We start from the raw sequence: 20,733 nt of genomic DNA, 5'->3' as shown, positions 1-20,733 counted from the left end.
TGTCTTGCCCTCCTTGTGCAAGGTGTCAATGGTCGTCTTTTGGACAACTGTCAAGTCAGCAGTCTTCCCCATGATTGTGTAGCCTACAGAACTAGACTGAGAGACCATTTAAAGGCCTTTGCAGGTGTTTTGAGTTAATTAGCTGATTAGAGTGTGGCACCAGGTGTCTTCAAAGTTGAACCTTTTCACAATATTCTAATTTTCTGAGATACTGAATTTGGGATTTTTTTGTCATTTATTCGTCTAGTGAATTTTATTGGATGTATGAAGTCAAGTTCACACAGACTCATATCCTGGAAACAGTCTCTGTGTTTACAGTGTCTCTTTGGTTACCTTCATTTACAGGTTTATTTAGTGTTGGTTAAGTACACAAGCTGATCAGTGTGCATTCATGCACCACAAGATCTGGACAGAAAGGAAAAATCCAAATGAGCTTGTGGAAAATTCTCTGCAACTCCTCATGGTCTGTCATTTCTTTTTTGGTATAATATGACAAAAATATAATTATCACCTCTACTCTTATAAATCCATTTTTAATGCACCTATATACTCTGTCGATCTCTTACATGAATATGCGTGTGTCTGTCAGAACTGTATGTTCCTGGGTCAGTGTGTGTGGGTGGGTGTGCGCTCAGTGAACAGGTAGAGAGGACAGAGGGGAGGAAAATCACACTCAGGCTTTCAAGCTCAGACATAGTTGAGCGTGAAAGCGATCAGGAGTCCAGAGACACTGCACTGAAAATAAGTGTCAGAGAGTATATACACACATGCTGTATACCATATTCATCTCTCCAGTGTTCTTGTAGGGTTGTACCAAAACAGCAGTCTGTTAATATAACATTTCTTGACACCATTTTGAAAACTACACTATATTAATACAAATAATAATATTTAAAAAAAGTTATTGATATAAATGTATAATAATTATAGTTATAAAAAGTATTTTTTAAATATTAAAAAATTAAATATTTTTTAAAATTAAAAAATACTATTTTAAAAATTAATAAGTATTAAGAAGCATTTAAAATGAGTATTTTATGAATACTTAAAAGTTATAAAACAATAATAATATAAAACAAGTTAGATATGACTGTCAATATTGATATAATTATTATCAAATTATTATCAGGAAGCAAAACTTTTTTCCCTTTCTGGACTATAATTATCACAAAGAATGAACACCAATATTTTTTGTCATCACTGGCATATATTTAGTATGCGGTGACACTCGTATATCGGAGTCTGTACTGTGTACTACTGATACTGTATTGTAACATTTTTTATTGTTTTAGTATTGACTTGGTTTGAACATACAGGTACTTTTGACATCTCTACCAGTATTTTGTAATGAGACTGATCAGCAGAACAAAGGTGAATACAGAGATAATTACAGTTATTCAATTTTCAGCAATTTATGAACACTCATAAATAAAATTGTACCTTTATCAGATGATGACCATCATTTGCCGTGTCACCTTCGATAAAGCCTTTTGCAACATCACACCATAGGGCAATAATTCTTGTGGTGCATTAATGCAGACTGATCATCTTGTGTATTTTAGCTCCCTTAACTCTAATGGGGTCTTCAATTTGAACACTACCTCTCTCTCTCTTCAAAAAGGCTTGCTGTGGCACACAGTTGTACTTCTGGCCTCCAGGATGTGCAGTGTTACTGCCGATGGATTTTAAGACTGACTCAGTCAGTGTCTCCTGCTGTGTTTGTGTAGATGTTCTCATCCTTCTATTGACAGAAACACTCTTATCCATTAGGACAGCAAAGCTGAGCTCTACAAGTGCTGTAACAGATACAGTCTGTCTGTTCAGTCTACAGTCACTGTATCTACCTGCTTATAACATACAATAAACTCCCATTCAACACAGTCAAGCTCCTCGGATTACTTTCTATTCTAGAGTATATTCTGCACACTTAAAGACTTCAATGGCTAAGAAGGATGGCCACAATGAAAAGGAAAAATATATAGATATTTTTAAACATCTAGTTTAAGACGCAGGTTTCAAGTTCTTAGAAATACAATATTTGCATTCATGTTGATTTTTTACTTTTTTCATCACAAAACCATATTTTTATTCAATGACTTAAAATTGTCACATGGTATACCAATAAATACATATAATGCAATTTATACATACAATAAATATTTATTAAGTATTTGATTTCAGATTTTTTTTCTAATTTATTTTTTAAATGAAATGTCATGTGGTGTAGCTCCCTAAAAATGTATAAATTAATAATTCATGATATAGTATGTACTGTTTACCCTGAAAATTGAATTATTTTTCACCTGATGGTTACGACACGAGTCATGAAATTAAAACTTTTCTTAAAAATGGCATAACATTTTTCAAAACCTTATAAGTCCAACATAAATACAAAGAGTACATTTGAAAAAAAAAAAAAAAAAAAAAACTTTTTTTGTGTCACTCTCACAAAAAAAGAGTATCACATCACTACGGAGCCCCGCACATGACATGCAAGAAAAAAAATTTAATCGTGCGCACGATTTACTATTTCATTCCCTCAATTTACTAAATCGTGCGCACGATTTACTAATTCGTTCCCTTGATTTACTAAGTCATGAGCATGATTTATAAATCAAGGGAATGAAATAGTAAATCATGTGCACGATTTAGCCTACTATTTTTTTCCTGCATGTCATGTCCGGGGCTCCGTACATCACTGACTAAAAGCAAAAGAATTTTCCAGAATTTTTCTTTAGCTTCGTTCTCACCCTCATATCACAATATTTGACTTCATATGGTGCACTCAAATTGATATGTGTGTGAAAGGGAGAGATGGAGATGGGAGGACTATCACAATTTACCTAGAAAATCCATTCACATCTGCGTCATTAAAGCGGACACCAATACACGGAAGACAGTTAAAAATGGGTTGTTGTCTAACCCCTAAGCTCTCTTTAAACAAACACACAGCCTGGAATCTAAATAGATTTAGTGAAATCTTGTTACACAGACCTTTTTAACCCCTCTAGCACTGGAGCGCCACTAATGCGTTCATTCAGACAAAGCGCTTCTTAATTGAATCTAAACTGATTTGAATAATCAATCTTGTTTGAAGCGGATCTTTGGCCAGTTCAGCTGTGAGTGTTTGTATCGTGACTCCAATGAGTCTCTCAGCTCAGGTCAGGCCAGACTCAGGTGTGGGGTGAGGGGTCTCCTAATTACTAATCTGATGGATGCTTTTATTCAAAGTGACTTCTTGTTCGCTTATTTCAAGTTCAGTCCCTCTGGAGTAACCTTAGGATAAGTGTCCTGCTCAATGGCGATAGCTCATGAATCATCCCTTGCAGGATTTGAACCAATAAAGATGCATGAGAGCATCTTGCGAGTAGCGCAGTGTGCCTGACAACATGGAAGAAGAATCTGCAGGCAAACTATTTTGACTTTAACATTAAAGGGTTAGTCCACCCAAAAATGAAAATTCTGTCATCAGTTACACAATACTGAGCTGACGTTTGGACGTAAACACGTTCACTACGTCAACTGCGTGGGAGACTGACATGGAAGAGAAGAGATTGTTGAATAAAGTTATTTTTGTTTTGTTTTTGTGCACAAAAAGTATTCTCGTCACTTCATAAAATAAAGGTTGAACTACTGCAGTCACGTCGACTATTTTAACAATATCTTTAGTACCTTTCTGGGCCTTGAAAGTGGTGGTTAAATTGCTGTCTATGGAGGAGTCAGAGAGCTCTCAGATTTCATCAAAAATATCTTAATTTGTGTTCCAAAAATGAACAAAGGTCTTACGGGTTTGGAACGACATGAGGGTGAGTAATTAATTAAAGAATTTTCAATTTTGGGTGAACTAACCTGTGAAAAACTGTGTCCATGTATCACTTTACTAAGGGATAGATGAAGGGATTGGGAGAAACAGAAAGAAAATGAGTGGGTAGCTTCATCTTTCCTTTAACTCTTTCCCCACCAAACACAGAATTTTCCGTTAATTATGAGAAAACGCTTCCCTGCCAAACATGGAATTTTCCAGGTTTCCATGTTTTCACTGTTATACACTCAGGGGCACTATTACGCATCTTCTGAACGAGTACAGAATCTCCTGAATGAAAACACAGACGAGGGAGACGCAGAAACGACCGATCTCATCTCATGTGATCATCAACAAAAACAACATATAAATGAAAACTGCCTAATGTTACTGACTAAAATGTCGATCCAGGAAGTGGTATAGGACTGTGCAAGCTTTGGGGGAGTTCTACAATCTACTGCATCTATGCTTTGATCATCGTACTGAATATGATTCTGATGTAGTGTTTGATAAAAACACGATTTTCTCAGCTTTTTGCTCAAAATGTTGCTTTTTTTATGAAAATTACCTATATTCTGTGTTGATAAAAAAAAAGAATGCTTGAAGCTAGAATAAAATTTTCATGCTAAGTAGAGACTCTGTTCTTTATTTTGATGTATTGCATGTTCAGATATTCATACAACAAAATATTCTGGGGGCTATGAAAATTTAGTGAAAATTTTCAAAAACGCTGGCAGGGAAAGAGTTAATTAGCTGCATCCCAGCTAACAGGGAACGTTTCCATAACTTTCACTAACATTATGTAAAAGTTATGTAAATGTTAGAAAAAACTTTCCTGAAATAATGTTTCAGGAACAGTCTTATAATGTTTTCATAGTAAAAAAATATTTTCGTAACGTTGAAAGGAAACATTCTTAGAACAACATTGTTGGAACGTTCTTATGATGTTATTTTTACTTGACTGATGTTCCCATAATGTTGAGAGAAAAATCCAGTTTTTAAACATTCAAAATATCCAGATTTTTAAAAAAAAATAATACACTCTAAGGTCTCTCTTCAGCCTGAAGCATCACTGTACAATGACAATGTTTGAAACTCCATATGAAACACTTCATATACACAGAACACAATTTTGTTGTGTTTTCTCTTTCTATAGTGTTGTTTTCCATGTCTTGTTAGATTTGACTTGTGTGCTGTCTAGTTGTATGTTTGAGTTTGTGTTCTTTTTTCCCTTGTTTAACTTGGTGGGGTTGTGTTTTTGGTTTAGAAAACATAAGCTTTGCTCTTTATGATTCCATGTTTTGGACTGTGTACTTCCCAGAGACTAACACAGTTTAGTTTACTACTACAGTAAAATGTGAATCTTAAAGTAAAGTCATATCTGTTATTTTTGTATACTTAATACTCCGGAAAAATTAAAACACTCTGGAAACATGTGTCTTAACGCACATTTGGTATTTACGTTACTTTGAAATCCATACATGTTGCTTTAAGAAATTAATTGTATCTGTTTTTATTTTTAACTCAGTGGCTCAATGGGTAGCACTATCACCTCACACCCAGAAGGTCCCTGGTTCAAGTCCTGGCTGAGCCAGGAGTTAGTAGGTTCTCTGTGTGTCAGTGTGTGTTTCCACCACAGTTCAAAGACATGCAGTATCGCTAAATTAGCGATACTCAAGCATCGGTGATGGACTGGCCATCTGTTTGCTGTGTTTTGAACATTTTAATAACATTTTTTTATAACATTTGACAGAATGGAATGTTTTCAATGTTTAAAAAAACATTCAGAAATAACGTTTTCATAACTTAATAGGAATGTTAGCAAAACATTGTAAGAACATATTTTTGTTAGCTGGGATGTTTGTGTGAACGTGAAAGGTGGTTTCCTTTGCAAGGACTTTTCCTCAGCGACCATTGACGTTAATATCATATTAGAAATAGCACAACAGCAGCTCTGCAACACAGCATCAATCAGAAGACGAGAAGGTCTATAAGTCCCGCCGCTGCTGAAGCCGCATGCTAAAGTTGCATCATGTTTGCTCTCATAAATAAATCATGGTGATTTTGTACTCTGTGCTTATAGTCTTCAAGACTACATCCTACACAAGTCTGTGAGGAGACTCGAAAGGAAAAGTGTGAGTGGAGAAAAACAAAAGTCTGTTGAGCAGATCATAATGTGAACACAAGCTGGTGCTGATGGAAGGACTTCACACTGAGAGGAGAGAGAGACCGTGAGAGCCAGAGAGATTAGAAGAGTGAGAAAAACGGTGCGTTCAGCTGAAAAACATGCTAAAGGCTTTTCTCACCCCTGCATGAGTGCACAGGGCTCCATCAGCGTGAAGAGCAAAGGGGAGCAGAGGGCAAATTCAGGAACATTTGCCATATTCCCAATCTACAGGCCTTTCAACATTGCTCATTAAACATCTCCCACTGCATCCATAATGGCATTCCTTGAGTCACAAATACTGATGGGGAATATAATGAATTTTACAATGCCAATCTAAAATTATATCAAGCATTACATTGATTTTAACTCTAGCGCGTACTGGTGTTCGGCATATATATGCATATCTGATTTAAAATGAAGTCACAAAAGTGGCAACAGTGTTTTGATGTTTGATTCCGCAAATCAGTTTCAATGAATTGGTTTCAAAAACTTGATTCGACAATTTGCTTGAAACATCACTCAAAAATGAGTCTGTGTTCTGACGTAGAACCTGGAAGCTCTGCAATATGTCTTCAACGTAAACTACGTAGGAGAATGACAGGATAGAGAAGAAATTGTTGAATAAAGTTGTGATTTTTGTTTTGTTTTTGCACACAAAAAGTAACATTAAGGTTAAACCACTGTAGTCATGTTAACTATTTTAATGATGTCTTTACTACTTTTCTGGACCTTAAATGTGGTAACCTCTCGGATTTCATCAAAAATTTATTAATTTGTGTTCTGAAGATGAACGAAGGTCTTACGGTTTTGGAACGACATGAGGGTGAGTACTTATTGACAGAAATTTCATTTTTTGGTGAACTAACCGTTTAACTGTATTTTACTTCCTACATTAGACATTTTGGATCTACTTGGCCACAATGGCTGTTTATTCACACTATCTATTCTAGAACAATCTGAATTAAAGCTGCAAGCAGTGATGAAATGGACCTCGCACCCGGGCTCACCGCCACCTGTTGGCCTTAGGAAAACAGTGAACAGTGGGCGACATGCATGTAAGTGAGTAAATACAGGAGAATTATGGCCAAGTCATTTCAAAGTGCCACACTTCCTTCTGCCAACAGGTGGTGCTTTGACCATAACTGAATATTGCCATGTTGATGTCTTCAGGCCAGGACTATTATCAAACATTTGAAGATTGGAGCAGATCGGACATTGTATGCCTGAGTTACAACAACTTCCTGTTTCGTGGCGTTAATCGCATACATTAGCACTTAGCCAAGTGTTGCATGATTTAACGTGTTTCTAGTATGTTTGGCACTTTATGGCATGTTTAAATGTGTTTCTGGGAGCAAATTACAGTGTAAAGCATGGCATTTCCTGTTGCCAGCAGGTGGCGCTATGACTAACTGAATATTGGCATATAGATGTCTTCAGGCCAGGACTCTTATCACACATGTGAAGTTTGGGGCACATCGGACATTGTATGCCTGAATTACAACAGCTTCCTCTTTCATAGCGAAACATCAGACTTTGTCAGGCCACCACGAACACACGCTTCAGCAAAAACTCTAGATCTTCATTAAGGTCTTAAGATTAGACTGACCAAATATGATTTTGATCTGGTTAAATCTCTATGAGGAGTTAATCACAGTGTAAAACATGCTTTTCCTGTTGCCTGCAGGTGGCGCTATGACTGTAACTAAATATTACCATGTAGATGTCTTCAGGCCAGGACTCTAATAAAACATGTGAAGTTTGGGGCAGATTGAACATTGGATGCCCGGGTTACAACAACTTCCTGTTTCATGGCGAAACATTAAACTTTGTCAGAACGCCACGGACATGCCCTTTAGTGAAAACTCAAGATCTTCGCAATTTAACGTCGCAAAGGCCTTTAGATTAGACTAACCAAATATGATGTTGATCTGATTAAAGCTCTAGGAGGGGTTTGTTAAAGTACAAAGTGTGGAAATGGCAAAAACTGCCAAAATTTTGCAGAGAAAATTCAAAATATCTCACTTCCTGTTGGGTTTACAGATTTTGAACCAAAGGCCTTTTTTGTAGGTATTGGGCTGTTACTTGTGTCTACTGAATTTCATAACTGTACATGAAACGTAGCGCGAAGGGCGCTTAATTTAAATTTTGTAGGTGGCGCTATTGAGCCATTTTGTCACACCTAATTCTGAAACCGATATCAGATGTAAATTTTCACCACTTCTGATGCGTGTGCAAAGTTTCATGAGTTTTCGAGCATGTTTAGGCCCTCAAAAATGTGATTCATTTCGGAGAAGGAGAATAATTGGCCGAGCAATTACAAATGGGTCCCTCACACCATCGGTGCTCGGGCCCTAATAAAAGACCATAGCCAACAGCTGACTAAACCTTGCTGGAAAAAAGATAGTATATTTATCATTAGTATAATCACAGTATATTTAATATCACAGTATATTTAACTTGGCTAGCCTTCCAGAAGAATGGTAGACGTAAATATTTTCTCAAGGTACACAACTATAATTCCATTTAAGGTGAGTCCTAGTTTGGGAATGGTAGCGGTAAGTAAATGATTAATGCTGCTGGTATTACTGCCACCATAAAGATCAGCGCTGATAATAAGTGACCAGACTTTGGTGCTCTTATTGTTTTTATTGGCCTCAGGGTTCAGGGACTACATGACGTAAGGCCGGTGACTCTCATTCTGCTGCACAAACACACTATTATCAATTCTGATCTAAGGCTGGAGTAAACACAGCTATTTGATTTAGCAAAAATGCTTTGCTGGAATCTTTCTCCAGGGACTCTAATGCTTGAGGACCTAAATCTTTCAATAATGACAGCAAAAATTTCAACAAAAAAATGCTCTTATATTTTTGGACTTATTAACTTGCACTTTAAAAGCTGCATAAATGTGATGCGAAGCATGTCATGTTCATTAAGACCTGTGTGGGTCCCTCGAGACAAAGAAGATCGATGTGAATTTGAAAGATCCTCCCTCGTACGTTGTTGCAAAAACAACACGACGGTGATTGCATTCACTCTATTCCTCAAATCCCTGTGACTTCCATATTTCCCCACCTCATTCTTGCCAGGTTTTGCTTATCGAACTAACCAGAATTCCCTAAATGTGTTTGAAAGAAAATAAGACTTGACAACCGTTTTTTTCGCAGAGACTGTGATGTAAAATAACAGCCACTTTAGGAAAGGTTGTGTTTGTTTTTTAAACAGCATGATATTCCCACTCTTACACACTTCATTTTTAAGATCATAGATGTAGAGACACATAGATATACAGTAACAGTCATGAAACGGTAGAAAAAGTGCTGTGTGCATTTTAAAGTGGGATACTCACTGTCTGCATGGATTGGCACTGCCAGGCAGAGCAGCAGCAGGAGGGATGTGGCACTGCCGCGAGGAGAGGCCTGTTGGGTATGTGGCACCATGATTTTCGGATGGCACTCACCGCAGGCGATCCCTAAACTCCTGCTGGATGACTATACGCTCACGCTACCATTTAGTGAGACCTGACGGGTGACATGAAGGAGAGTGACATTAGAAAGTTGCAATGCAAACAGCACATTTGAAGCAATTCAAATCCTCAAACATGACATCACCACATGCTAAGACATTACCTCATTATTAGCATTCCAAGAGCATTACATCACATTCCCATAATTCAGTATGATCTTACCACAAATTAAAGCAATGGAAGAATGACATCAGAAAGCATCATGGTAATGTATGCAATCTTTAAATGTTCAAACACGACATCATTATTAGCACTACAAGAGCAAGGTATTTCATATGAGGTCAGTCTTCTGAAGTTATACAATAGTCTTTTGTGAGGAACAGGGCCAAATATTTATGTCATTATTTACTGAAAGTGATGTGACACAGCAGTGTAAATATGTGAAAAAGAAAATCAGATTTGAGAGCTTGTACAGAAGCATAGAATTTCCAAAATTCCAATTGAGCATCTTTAACGACACATTTGCCAAGTTTCCATGCAGTTTTTGCGATGTTTTGTTATCGACAAAGCAAATATGGGTGTAAAAATATTTGCTAAATTTGCTATCTCGAGGCTGTTTCCATCCTTTTACATATAAAATGGTGTGCGTGATGACATCATCTCTAAAAAAAATGCAGCAGATGCAGCTGTGACCTAAAACATTTTATTTGTGTATTTAACCTTTTTTAAATGGTCTGCTTAGCTAAACTGAGGCTTATTGTCACATAACATTTCGAAAATTCTATTAGAGCTTTTGCAGTCAACCACTTTATTTTCCTAATTTATTTGAGATAAAATTCTATATTAATAAATTGCACTTATAAAATTATAAAAAAGTGTCATGTTTGTGATTTTGATTTGTCTTGTAGCCTAGAATCGCTTCTGATCATGAAATCGAAATAGACTTAAAATTTTATGACAGTACTTTTATTTATTCAGATACAGAAGTAACATTTCTGTATTTTATTTCATCTTTCTTTTTTCGCTTACTTTTGTTGAGCTGCAGAGATTTTCAAGACCCTATTTTCCTCATCCTTGTGATACACCTTTGAACTACAGAGAAATGGTGCTTTAACGGGAGCAACACCACGAACGTGGATGCTGCATGCATAGGCTAATTCTGTCATGTGACACCACATTTATTTGCGTTAAAGCCCTTTTTCTCGACAAAAAGTGTTTCCAAACCAATTTTTGCCACATTTGAAGTATCAACATAGAATTTATGTGCTAAAGATAAATGGAAAAAGATTGTGTCGACATTTGAGAAATTTTATCGACAAATGGCATTTCCATCAGCTATATCGCTCAACATTTTGAAGCGCTAAACCTTTTTCGCAATAAAATCCTTAGATGGAAACCTGGCTATTGTCAGGAAGACAAAACTTCAGAATTGAGAGATGCTGATTCAATAACTGCTCATTCATGAGAGTAATTCACTCTGGAATCTACACAGGTTGTGCTGTATGTTTCTGATTTACTAAATAGAACTGGTTCATAAGAATCATTTGTTCAAGAATCATATTACACTAATCAACTCTTTATGTTTGTTTTTGTCTGCAACCTGCGAGGAAAACTCATAAAAAAACCTTTCTTGTCATTATTTTTTGCTTTTAAATGCATTAACATTCAACACAGGCTGCAAATTCACAACACATAACTTATTTTGCTAAAATATAAAATAAATATTAGATGTAAAACTTAAACATAAAAAAAATATATGAAAACTAGATATGTAACTGAATATACTTAAGTACTAAAACTAAAAATTAGTACTAAAACTGAAAGCCAAGTGAAAGCTAAATAGAAATATTAAAAAAGCAAAATAATTGACAAAATCACTTAACAAAATGTCTAAAACGAAAAAAAAAAAAAAAAAAAAAAAAAAACAGTAAAAGCTTATTCAAAATAGTATTAAATTCTATAAAGCAACAGGTATGTAAATAATACTAAAATAGCACTGGTGGCACACAATGTTTTACTGCAAAACATTCGACACAGACTGTGCACGCATTCATAACTAATATGATTTATTTCACTATTGTCATAAGGATACAGCAGTGACAGCACAGATTGAGCCATTTTAATTTTGGGCTGAGCTATTGCTTTAACACAGTGACATCATGCACACAATGAATGATGTCACTGTGTTAATTTAATAAAGTGGTTTGAAACAGAAGTAAATGAGCTTCAGCCGCAACAAGTCCCGGGAGAGCGTTTCAACGACCACAGACACCTCTAGCCTTTGGAGGACACATGCATGGTGCCAGGTTCACACTGTGAGTGTGTGTCTAGGGGTTTGTGTGTGTTAATAGCCTGTGTGGTGAGGGCTCTCGTGTGTCTTTCCAATGAAGCCACCCCATGCACACTCTCACTCACTCATGATTAAGATGATGCATTCATTTATTAACCAGAAGCGCTCATCATGTAATTGGCCGAACCCGGGCTAATTAATCATGCTCACACAAAGCAGACATCTGCTATCCAACACACCCACTCTGCCACAGAGAAAATAATCATGGAAACGCCACAGAGAGAGACGCCCATAGACTAGCACTAATTACTCCGCCACCACAGCAGGAAAGTTTGGAGCCGCTGGCGCTCGGCAAACAGCTTCCACCCTCAAACACCGTTTGATCGGGAGCTGAAGGTGCGCTTCCACATTCCTGCAGGCTGAGCAGACGGAAACGTCTCTCCGTCTCCGAGCATGCCATTTCTCCCTCTTATTATGGAAATCATGAGTCTGGAACAGAACCGCTGAGCTGACAGACTCACCGACACTGCATTAAACTGCGAGCATTTAGGGACATGCACACAGCAAACACACTCACACAAACACTGTGACGCTCGGCACACACGAGTCTCTCTGCTTCAGCACACACTGTAATTACAGCAGGCTGCTCCCCGTTCTGCACCCCATCGTCTCTGCCTTTCCAAAGAAAACACAGACTGTGCTTATGAGTGGATGCTACAATTGAGCCAGCCAACCGTCTCCGGCGTGCCCAACCTGCAGGCTCTCCTGAACATTCCTGCAGGAAGAGCACGCTGGGAAAACAAAGCGTGGACTGAACGCAGCGTGCATTTCTAAAGACCCGAGTCTCCTTTGCTGAAAGACAAATGATACGAGCAGCCAGCTAGACTCTCCATGATGACAAGCTTGTTTAAATGAAGGGTCAAAGGTGAGTTCATTTCTCTCAGGAATCACTCCTCATGTGGACAGGACATGACTGCACAGGAACTGAATAGTAGGGACGGACTGATTCAAAAGCATCACAACTTCAGGATGGAGAGAAGTCCTCGCTATGGTCTAAACTCACGAGTTGAATGTGATTGGTATATAAATTTTGTGAGATATGAGTCACTGAATTTTGAATCAACTCACTCACTGAAACAATTCATTTAAATTGAATCTCAGAAATGAATTAAACTTACCAACTCAAATGGCATTTTTGCTATTTAGGTTTAGAGACAACGGAGACACTATACATTTTTTTCTTTATGCCCTCATACTTGCAAATTGTGAGATGTTAAATTAATGACTAATAAATTGTGAGACGTTAAATTAATGACTAATAACATGCATGGCCTAATAAAATTCTCTTTATAGAAAAGATACAGCTAAGAACAATCTCCTTCATGCTACTAGTGCACATCCAACTCCTTTAAAACGTGGGTTACCCTATAGTCAATGTTTAAGACTTCATCGTGTTTGCTCTAGGAAGGAGGATTTTGATGTTAAAGCCCAGAATCTATATACAGATTTTAAATCACGTGGGTATCCCAATAAGTGGCTTGATACTGCACAGTTTACAAGAACGGGAAGAAAGTAACTTGATCGCAATTAAAAGCAAGAAAAGCTATTCATGCGTTTTTAAATCCACATTTAGTCCATTGAGTAATGATATCAGGAGGATTATTAAGAGTCACTGGCACATCATTCAAAGTGATCCTCAGTTATTGAATGTATTTAATGATCCACCACTCTTTGTTTCTTCTAGGAGTTCTAGTCTAAGGGACAACCCTAGTTGATGCCCAGGGTAATTTTCCATGCTACAGGTGTACTTCTTGCACAAAATATGTCAAATGTCAATCATTTGTACATCCTTGCACACAAAAAACATATAAGATCAAACAATTGATAACTTGCAAGAGTACATATGTGATTTATATTATCATTTGTCCATGTTCTCTGTTATATGTTGGTAAAACCACATGTGCTTTACGCACTAGAATGATTGAACATACAGTGCATACAGTGAAGTGCAATTCGTAGACAGGATGATACATCTATTTATTGTCACTTCAATCTTGCTAAACATTCTTTGTCTGACATGAAGTTCCTGGGCATCAAGAGGATTTTACCTCATAGAAGAGGCGGAGATAGAGACAAGAAATTGTTGCAAAGGGAGGCATTTTGGATTTTTGAACTTAAATCTTTATTTCCTGATGGCATGAATGAAGAACTTGAACTTTCTAGTTTTTTGTAATTTTTTGTAACATTATTATTGTTATTTTCATTACTTTAAATGTATATTTCATATAGTTTGTGTTATGTTTGTTACTTTTCAGACTCTCTTGCAGTGACACTTGTGATAATTGATTGTTATTGGTGTTAATTGATGATTGTGATAATTGGATTCAGCTGATGGCTTTGAATTGCTTGTCTTTCTAGAAAGAGGGTGATTGTTGCATTTTGAGCACTGAGGATGGCAATCTGCTGAAACGTCTGCTCATGCTCCTCTGTTTTTAACTCACTTGCACTTTGCACTTTATTGCACCATGCAATTGATAAAATAAATTTTGTATTTTTCTAGACTTCAGTCTTTTTGGGATTCAGTGTGCGGTTAGCCATTTTTTTGTTTTGTTCTAATAAAATGCATTAAAACAACTTACAATGTTGCTTAATTTTATTGACAGAAAAATCACCTCAAATATATTGCAAATATTCAAAATATCTTAATTAACAGAAGAAAAACTTTTTTTTTCCTCTATAAGAAAGTGTTTTGGGAGGGTTGTTTGCCAGTTGCACTGAACATCCTCTAACATAACTGCACATAAATGCAGCATTTTCATCTGCTGTAATTCCAGTCCCAACATGTTGTTACTTATTTGCAGAAGTGTTTGGTAGTCTAATAGCTCAAAAGAGCACTTGCTTTATTACTCCTGGATTGATGGATAATCTATTATAATCCCAGAGGAGAAATTCGTTGCTAGACGTTTCCTGTGCCTTGACAGAAAACCCTTCAACACGGGCCAGAGCAGCGGTAATATCTGAGATACACTTAGAAAATCAATGCTCTTTGAATATTAATAAAGAGCTGCACTTAAGTTCATCAGTCTGATGCATATGTACTTTCCTAAACAGCAGTGCCATTTAAAAAGACTATTTCTTGCCGGATATTCAATTAAGTGAATGAAATCAGGCAAATAAGGGAAGAGGGCGGCAGTTCTGAGAGCTTGTTTGTCATGCTGTTTATTTAATCACATCAATATTGTTACAAAGAGTGCCACTATTATCTATTCATATCATTTTTAGCCCTGAAAATGGGTTATAATTCAAATGTCAAGATTCTTATGAAAATTTAAATAAACTGAGATGGCACTTTGCCTGTTATAAATACATGCTCAGTTTAAATGTTATTTTAAAGTGGGGTAGAATGAAATGAACGGCAAAACTCAACATTTTGTTCGTGTACCCCCTCTGTCACTTCACGTACCCCCAGGGGTATACATTTGGGAACCGCTGCTTTAAAGGAACATCAAACATCGAAATGATGCTTCATAAACATACAACACTGGAGAACTTTTGATGTTGGCATAATGGCTCTGTTCCAAACCCTAGTGAAGTAGGCATCATATGCACTTTTCTAGGCTGTTTACAACAGAAGGTAGCGAATAATGCTGCTTAAGATTTAATTTTGGCCAAAATTTAGCATCATCTGTATCTCTTTGCAGGTAAGGCAATCCCAGATTCCTCAGATAGTGATTACAATTTTTAAATCTGAATCAAAGATCAAGGGAAATTACATCTACAAAATTAAGTAATTTGGGTGAAATTACAAAATTATGTTATTCAGTACTGCATAGTCACAATGAAAATAATTCCATCTTATTCAAATTTACTATTTCACCCAAATGTTAATGTGAGCTTCATTTTTCATGATTATTACAGTGTCAGGTTGCTAGCTTAGCAACATCAGCAGTTCACCAGGGTTTATAGAAGCAAAGCCTTTCTTTTTCTCTGGTTCTGATGCAGGACCAAGTCAGCTGTGTTTACAGCAGCAGGCAGAAAGAAAGGAGCAGAGAAGGAATGATATCTTCTCCCAGCAGACTCTGGGGGTGTGAAGGGGAAAGGATGAAATTTTCATCCTGCAGGAGGAGCACCCTCAAGGGCCAGCACTCTCTTATCTCCCCTGTTATCCGCCCACTCCCCATGGGAAGGAGACGCAGAGTGAGTCATAGACACCAGCTCGGTTTTACAAACAGTGCATCCAAATTTCATTAAGGACAAGAAGTGCCAAGACTTGTGGATCTTTAGTTTAGTCTTTCATCAGCAATGCTAATGAGGCATCTGTGTCTCACTTAATTCTGGATATACACTACCAGTTATCACACCTCATTCCTTACTATGACTATATTTTCCACATTTTGGAATAACAGTAAAAGTCATGAAAACTATGAAATACAACATGTGAATTATGTAGTCCAAAACATGAGATACAAATGAAAACTTTCTTTAGAAGGTGCATCTTATCAACACTATTTAAGGCATTTACATGTATGCTCTTAAACAAAATAAAAATAACATAAAAGTAAAATAAAATAATAAAAAGTTCCAATAATAATAATAAAAATATTTTTTTTTTACTCATGCATAATTTTCTTTCCAAATATACAATAATTAATATTAATTATTATTATTATTATTGCTGTTGTTGTTAATAATAATATTTTATATAATATATAATCTATTTTAATATATTTATAAAGTAATTATGCATCAGTGCAACTTGTTTGCTCACAAAACTAATTTCAAACATTAAGCAGAAGTCTTTAGATCAAAAGTTTTTTTAGATGAGAAATATAAATTCAGTGTGTCCAAACTCATGCCCGATTGTGTATATGTGGCATCAAGCTATCCTATATGTCAAGGGTGTGCATGTCTTTAAGGGTCTAGCTTTCATCTTCTAGCTGATGGCATGCACAGACAGACAGGAAGAGGTATTCTCATTCATGTAGAGTGATAGAGCTCATCACTGGCAGCCAGGTGCAACGCTCGGCTCCACCGGTCGCCCTGCAGCTACGCAATCCTGCGAGATTTGTGGCTTTCAAGTGCCGTGCGATGTTAGGAGATTTGTGGAGAGGCTGAGGGAGATTTGTGCTGCGGCAGGAATTTGAGGAGAGGGAAACGGATCTGAGGCCGTAAATATCGGAGTAAAGGCAGAAATTGGAGGCTCATTGTCTCAACAGAGAAAACTGAGGGAAATTAAGGCGCCTAGAGCACGTTCACTATTCCTTTTACTTTTTAACATGAACACACACACAGTAATGCATATCAAATCCAAACACAAGGTTTCAAAATCATAACGCCCAGGAAAAGTTTGTTTACAAAAAATCCAGACACAGTGTGAGCAGGTATAAGAGGTGGGTGATATATATTAAATATTCAAAATATATTTGCAATGATTTTACTGGAGATTAAGCAACATAGCAAACATAGTCAATTAAATCATACTTGTTTTTTGTTGTTGTTGTTTTTTTTATCTGGCCATTCAGTCAGTAAGTTTGATTCGTGAATCAGTGAATCAGTTAATACTGTCTCTTCCAAAATAATTTGATTTAAAAACTTGTGTTGTGTCATCAAGCAAAGATGTCCATTTCCATTAATTACATTTTTGAAAAATAAAATACATGTAGTTAAATATTGCTGTTCATTACAATGTATAGTTAAATTGGTGCATCAAATCAAAGGAAAATGATTCAATATAATTTTGGCTTTGTTCATTTAGTGAAAACAGTGTTGAAAAGATGCCATGACTATTTTAAATAGACTTTTCACTGACATGATTCCGATGATTCCTCTGACTGAAAAAGCACCCTTTTAAGCCACTTCAGCGTAAATACATAAAGATATAAATGGAGAATTGCCAAAAGGCTGAAAAATATAAAGATATTCACATGGCCCTATATAACGTTCACTGTTCCTCAGTTATCAGTCTGAATTCAATTCGACACTTAAAAACTCAAAAACTCATCTCCTTACAAGCCATTTACACACACAACTCAGGATGGCACGACAAGGCAATACCCACTTAAAAATCAATAACACAAAGCAAGGAGATAGATCTTGACCTTGGACTGATTCACAACCGTGATCTCTATGGTTGCTGCAGTCGTTCCTTAGGGTGTTGCAGAAGCTTTTAACTTTCTTTCTACATACAGAGCCCAGCGTGCTGCATGATAACATTTTTTTAATCTTTGTTTGAGGGAAGCACTGTGGTGTGTGGCACTTACAGGATTATGTGGCCAGAGGGGTATCTGGGAAAAAAGGACTTTTATCACCCCAGCAACTAATTATTAGTGGTGAGAGAGAGAGAGAGAGAGAGAGAGAGAGAGAGAGAGAGAGAGAGAGAGAGAGAGGGGGGGGGAGCGCTGAAAGTGTGTATGAGTATGTGAGTTAAAGATAAAAATCTAACAAGAGAGAAGAGATGAGCCCCTCAGGACACACTATTGCAGCATCCTGTGGCGCGGCCATAAAAGATTTACGAAATAACTTTGGCCCCCAGTGCAAAGTATCAACAGCGAAGTTAATGGTGTGATTACACTAATAAGGGAAGGAAAGAGATGGAACTGTGCTGCATATAATGACAGGGTGAAAACGACAGATAAAGAGATTGTGGGAGCTTGTGATAAATGCAGCAGCAGCAGAGATGCAGACCACACAGAGCGATTTGAGAGGAGAAATCCTCCTGTGCTCTGTGGTTGAGGTTTAAGTCATCTGCAACTGGGGTTGTTATATTATATGAGCAGAGCAGGATGAGTGCATCGCAGGTTTATTGCTGAATTTTTATAGCACTGAGTTCAGACAATTACATCTCACTTGCAATGCAAGAAGAGCATGACACTAGCAACGCCAAGGTCATGGGTTTGATTCCCAGGGAATGCATGAACTGATTAAATGTATACATTAAATGCAATGTAAGTTGCTTTGGATAAAAGCATTTGCCAAATGCATTTGTAAATATCATTGCATTACATAAAATCTGCAACATTATAATTTAAAAACTAACAAACTAACAAAGTTTTTTTTTGCTTAAAAAGTGTGTTCACTATTATCAAAATAAATGCATGTTTTGGTTAATATTTTGTTATTTATGCAATGAAATTGATACATTTCATTATCAACATGCAGCACAAGCTTGCAATCCACTTAATTCTATAATTACTTGCAAGGAAAACATGAATATTCAATAAGAGAAAAAAAAAGTAGGATAGGAATTGATTATATCCATCAGGGGCTGTATTCACAAAACATTTTATGTTACCACTAAGAGTTCTCCTAAATTGCAGTAAAAGTTCTTAGCTAAGAGTTTTCTCTTAAAACCTATTCACAAAGCTGCTGAGACCAACTTTGACTAAGGAATAGAGAGAAGTCTTAAGCTAAGAGAAAGGGCGGGGCTGACCTCATTGCTATGTCAACACGCTTACTAACTATGCCCACAGTGATTGGCTGATGGGGGAGGGGTCTCTGTCAGTGATTTAATCATAGAAATATTGTAGAACGAGATATCATGTTACCATATTCAAATAAACATTTTAAAATGTAGGCTAAGTGTCACTAATTAAACAAGCATATGTTCAGCTAATTGTCAGCCTCTTACATGTCTGCATCTCGGGAGACTGCAGAAATCAAGCAACAAATTATGTTTTATAAACAAAGTTTGGGAGGAGCACGTTTAAACGGTGTATCTTATCAGCTCGAGAGGAGGCCTATATACACAGCCAACTAACCTGTTACCTCGACAGTTTTCTGCATCCCTCTGCCACCCCGACTCCTCACTCTGCTGAGGCGGATTGCCGGCAACAATTTAGGATCATTTATGATTTGGTCTTAGTGACTTAGGAGTCCTCTTGACTACTCCTAACTTTTCACTGATTTAGGAGCAGGTTTAACCGCAAAAATGCTTTGTGAAATTCTCTTAGAGCAAAAATTTAGGAGTCCTAAATTTACGACTGACACGACCAATTATTTATAAGAGTTTCTCCTAAATTTAGGAGCTACTTTTAGCATTAAGATGTGAATACGACCCCAGCAATTGACTGGATCAAGTTGTTTCTATATGAGTGGATGAGATGAAAAACTCAAGGTTACATCAGGCAAAAAGGAAAATAGATTCAGAGGCGAGTTATTACATTTTGATGAATGATTACAAATACCGTGCACTCCCAATAAGAACAGGAACATAGATTAAGATAGTAAAAAGACCTAATTTCGATTTCATGTTGACTTTAAGTGTGGCTTAAGAGTGCAAATATTTTTGAGGCCATTGTACATGATCTTCACTAATGGTCTTGTCTAAAGGGCAAGTCAGGACATCACAAATTGAGGTGAAAAGGTGGAAGAGGAGAGAAGTGTTTGGAAGAGAAATTGTTCCTGGATCTGTTGAAAGTGCTTGGCATGTATGTCAGTTTTTGTTTAAAAGGTTTATGAGCAATGATTTCTGCTCTTTACACTTTCTGAGAAGCTGACTTCTTGTCTTAAAGTCAATTGAACACGTATACAATATGATGTCATACAAGTGGATCATGAAATTGCCATTAGGTTCAGGAACACGAGCAGGGTTTAAAAATTAATCAGAAATCAATCAAAGGTTAGTGAAGGATGTAGCATAGCTATTGAAGCCTACAAAGAAGAATAGATGACCCAGTAGAGCAGAACACCTCGAGCGATTAGCGTGATTGGGCATTTCAGGAATCAGGGTGCTGGGAAGTCTGAATCACTGAACACGAGCCAGAAAGACCACAGTCTATTCATGCCGTCACATTCCCACAACATTCCAGGATTCCTGAGTCGGAGTGTTTTATTGCTCTGTACAGACGTATTCCGAAGCCTCCATAAAACTGTCAGAGCTCTAAATGCACTGGAGTTAAAGCTGATCTACAGCCTGATACACAATAATGAGTTAATGATTAGCCATGGGTGACCCAGCGCTTCAGTGCGCCCGGTCAAAAGCGCCCCAGATGCCAGGATGTGATGAACTG

General features: G+C 37.0%; 1 protein-coding gene across 14 annotated transcripts in view; it reads right to left on the bottom strand.

Moving 5' to 3' along the window:
* The window catches only part of ptprfa (protein tyrosine phosphatase receptor type Fa), a 244,120-nt gene that overhangs the window by 148,946 nt on the left and 74,441 nt on the right, over positions 1-20,733 (bottom strand). For all 14 annotated transcript variants that reach the window (XM_051896608.1, XM_051896606.1, XM_051896609.1 and 11 more), the window contains one exon: positions 9,319-9,490. In XM_051896608.1, coding sequence (XP_051752568.1) covers positions 9,319-9,409 — 91 coding nt within the window. In that variant the 5' untranslated portion in view covers positions 9,410-9,490. The remainder of the gene's footprint in view (positions 1-9,318; positions 9,491-20,733) is intronic.

The sequence above is a fragment of the Ctenopharyngodon idella genome, chromosome 6, assembly GCF_019924925.1.
Source record: "Ctenopharyngodon idella isolate HZGC_01 chromosome 6, HZGC01, whole genome shotgun sequence".
In the NCBI taxonomy this organism is placed as follows: Eukaryota; Metazoa; Chordata; class Actinopteri; order Cypriniformes; family Xenocyprididae; genus Ctenopharyngodon; species Ctenopharyngodon idella.
The sequence above is the reverse complement of the archived record's forward strand: the minus strand, read 5'-3'. Positions and strand labels throughout refer to the sequence as shown.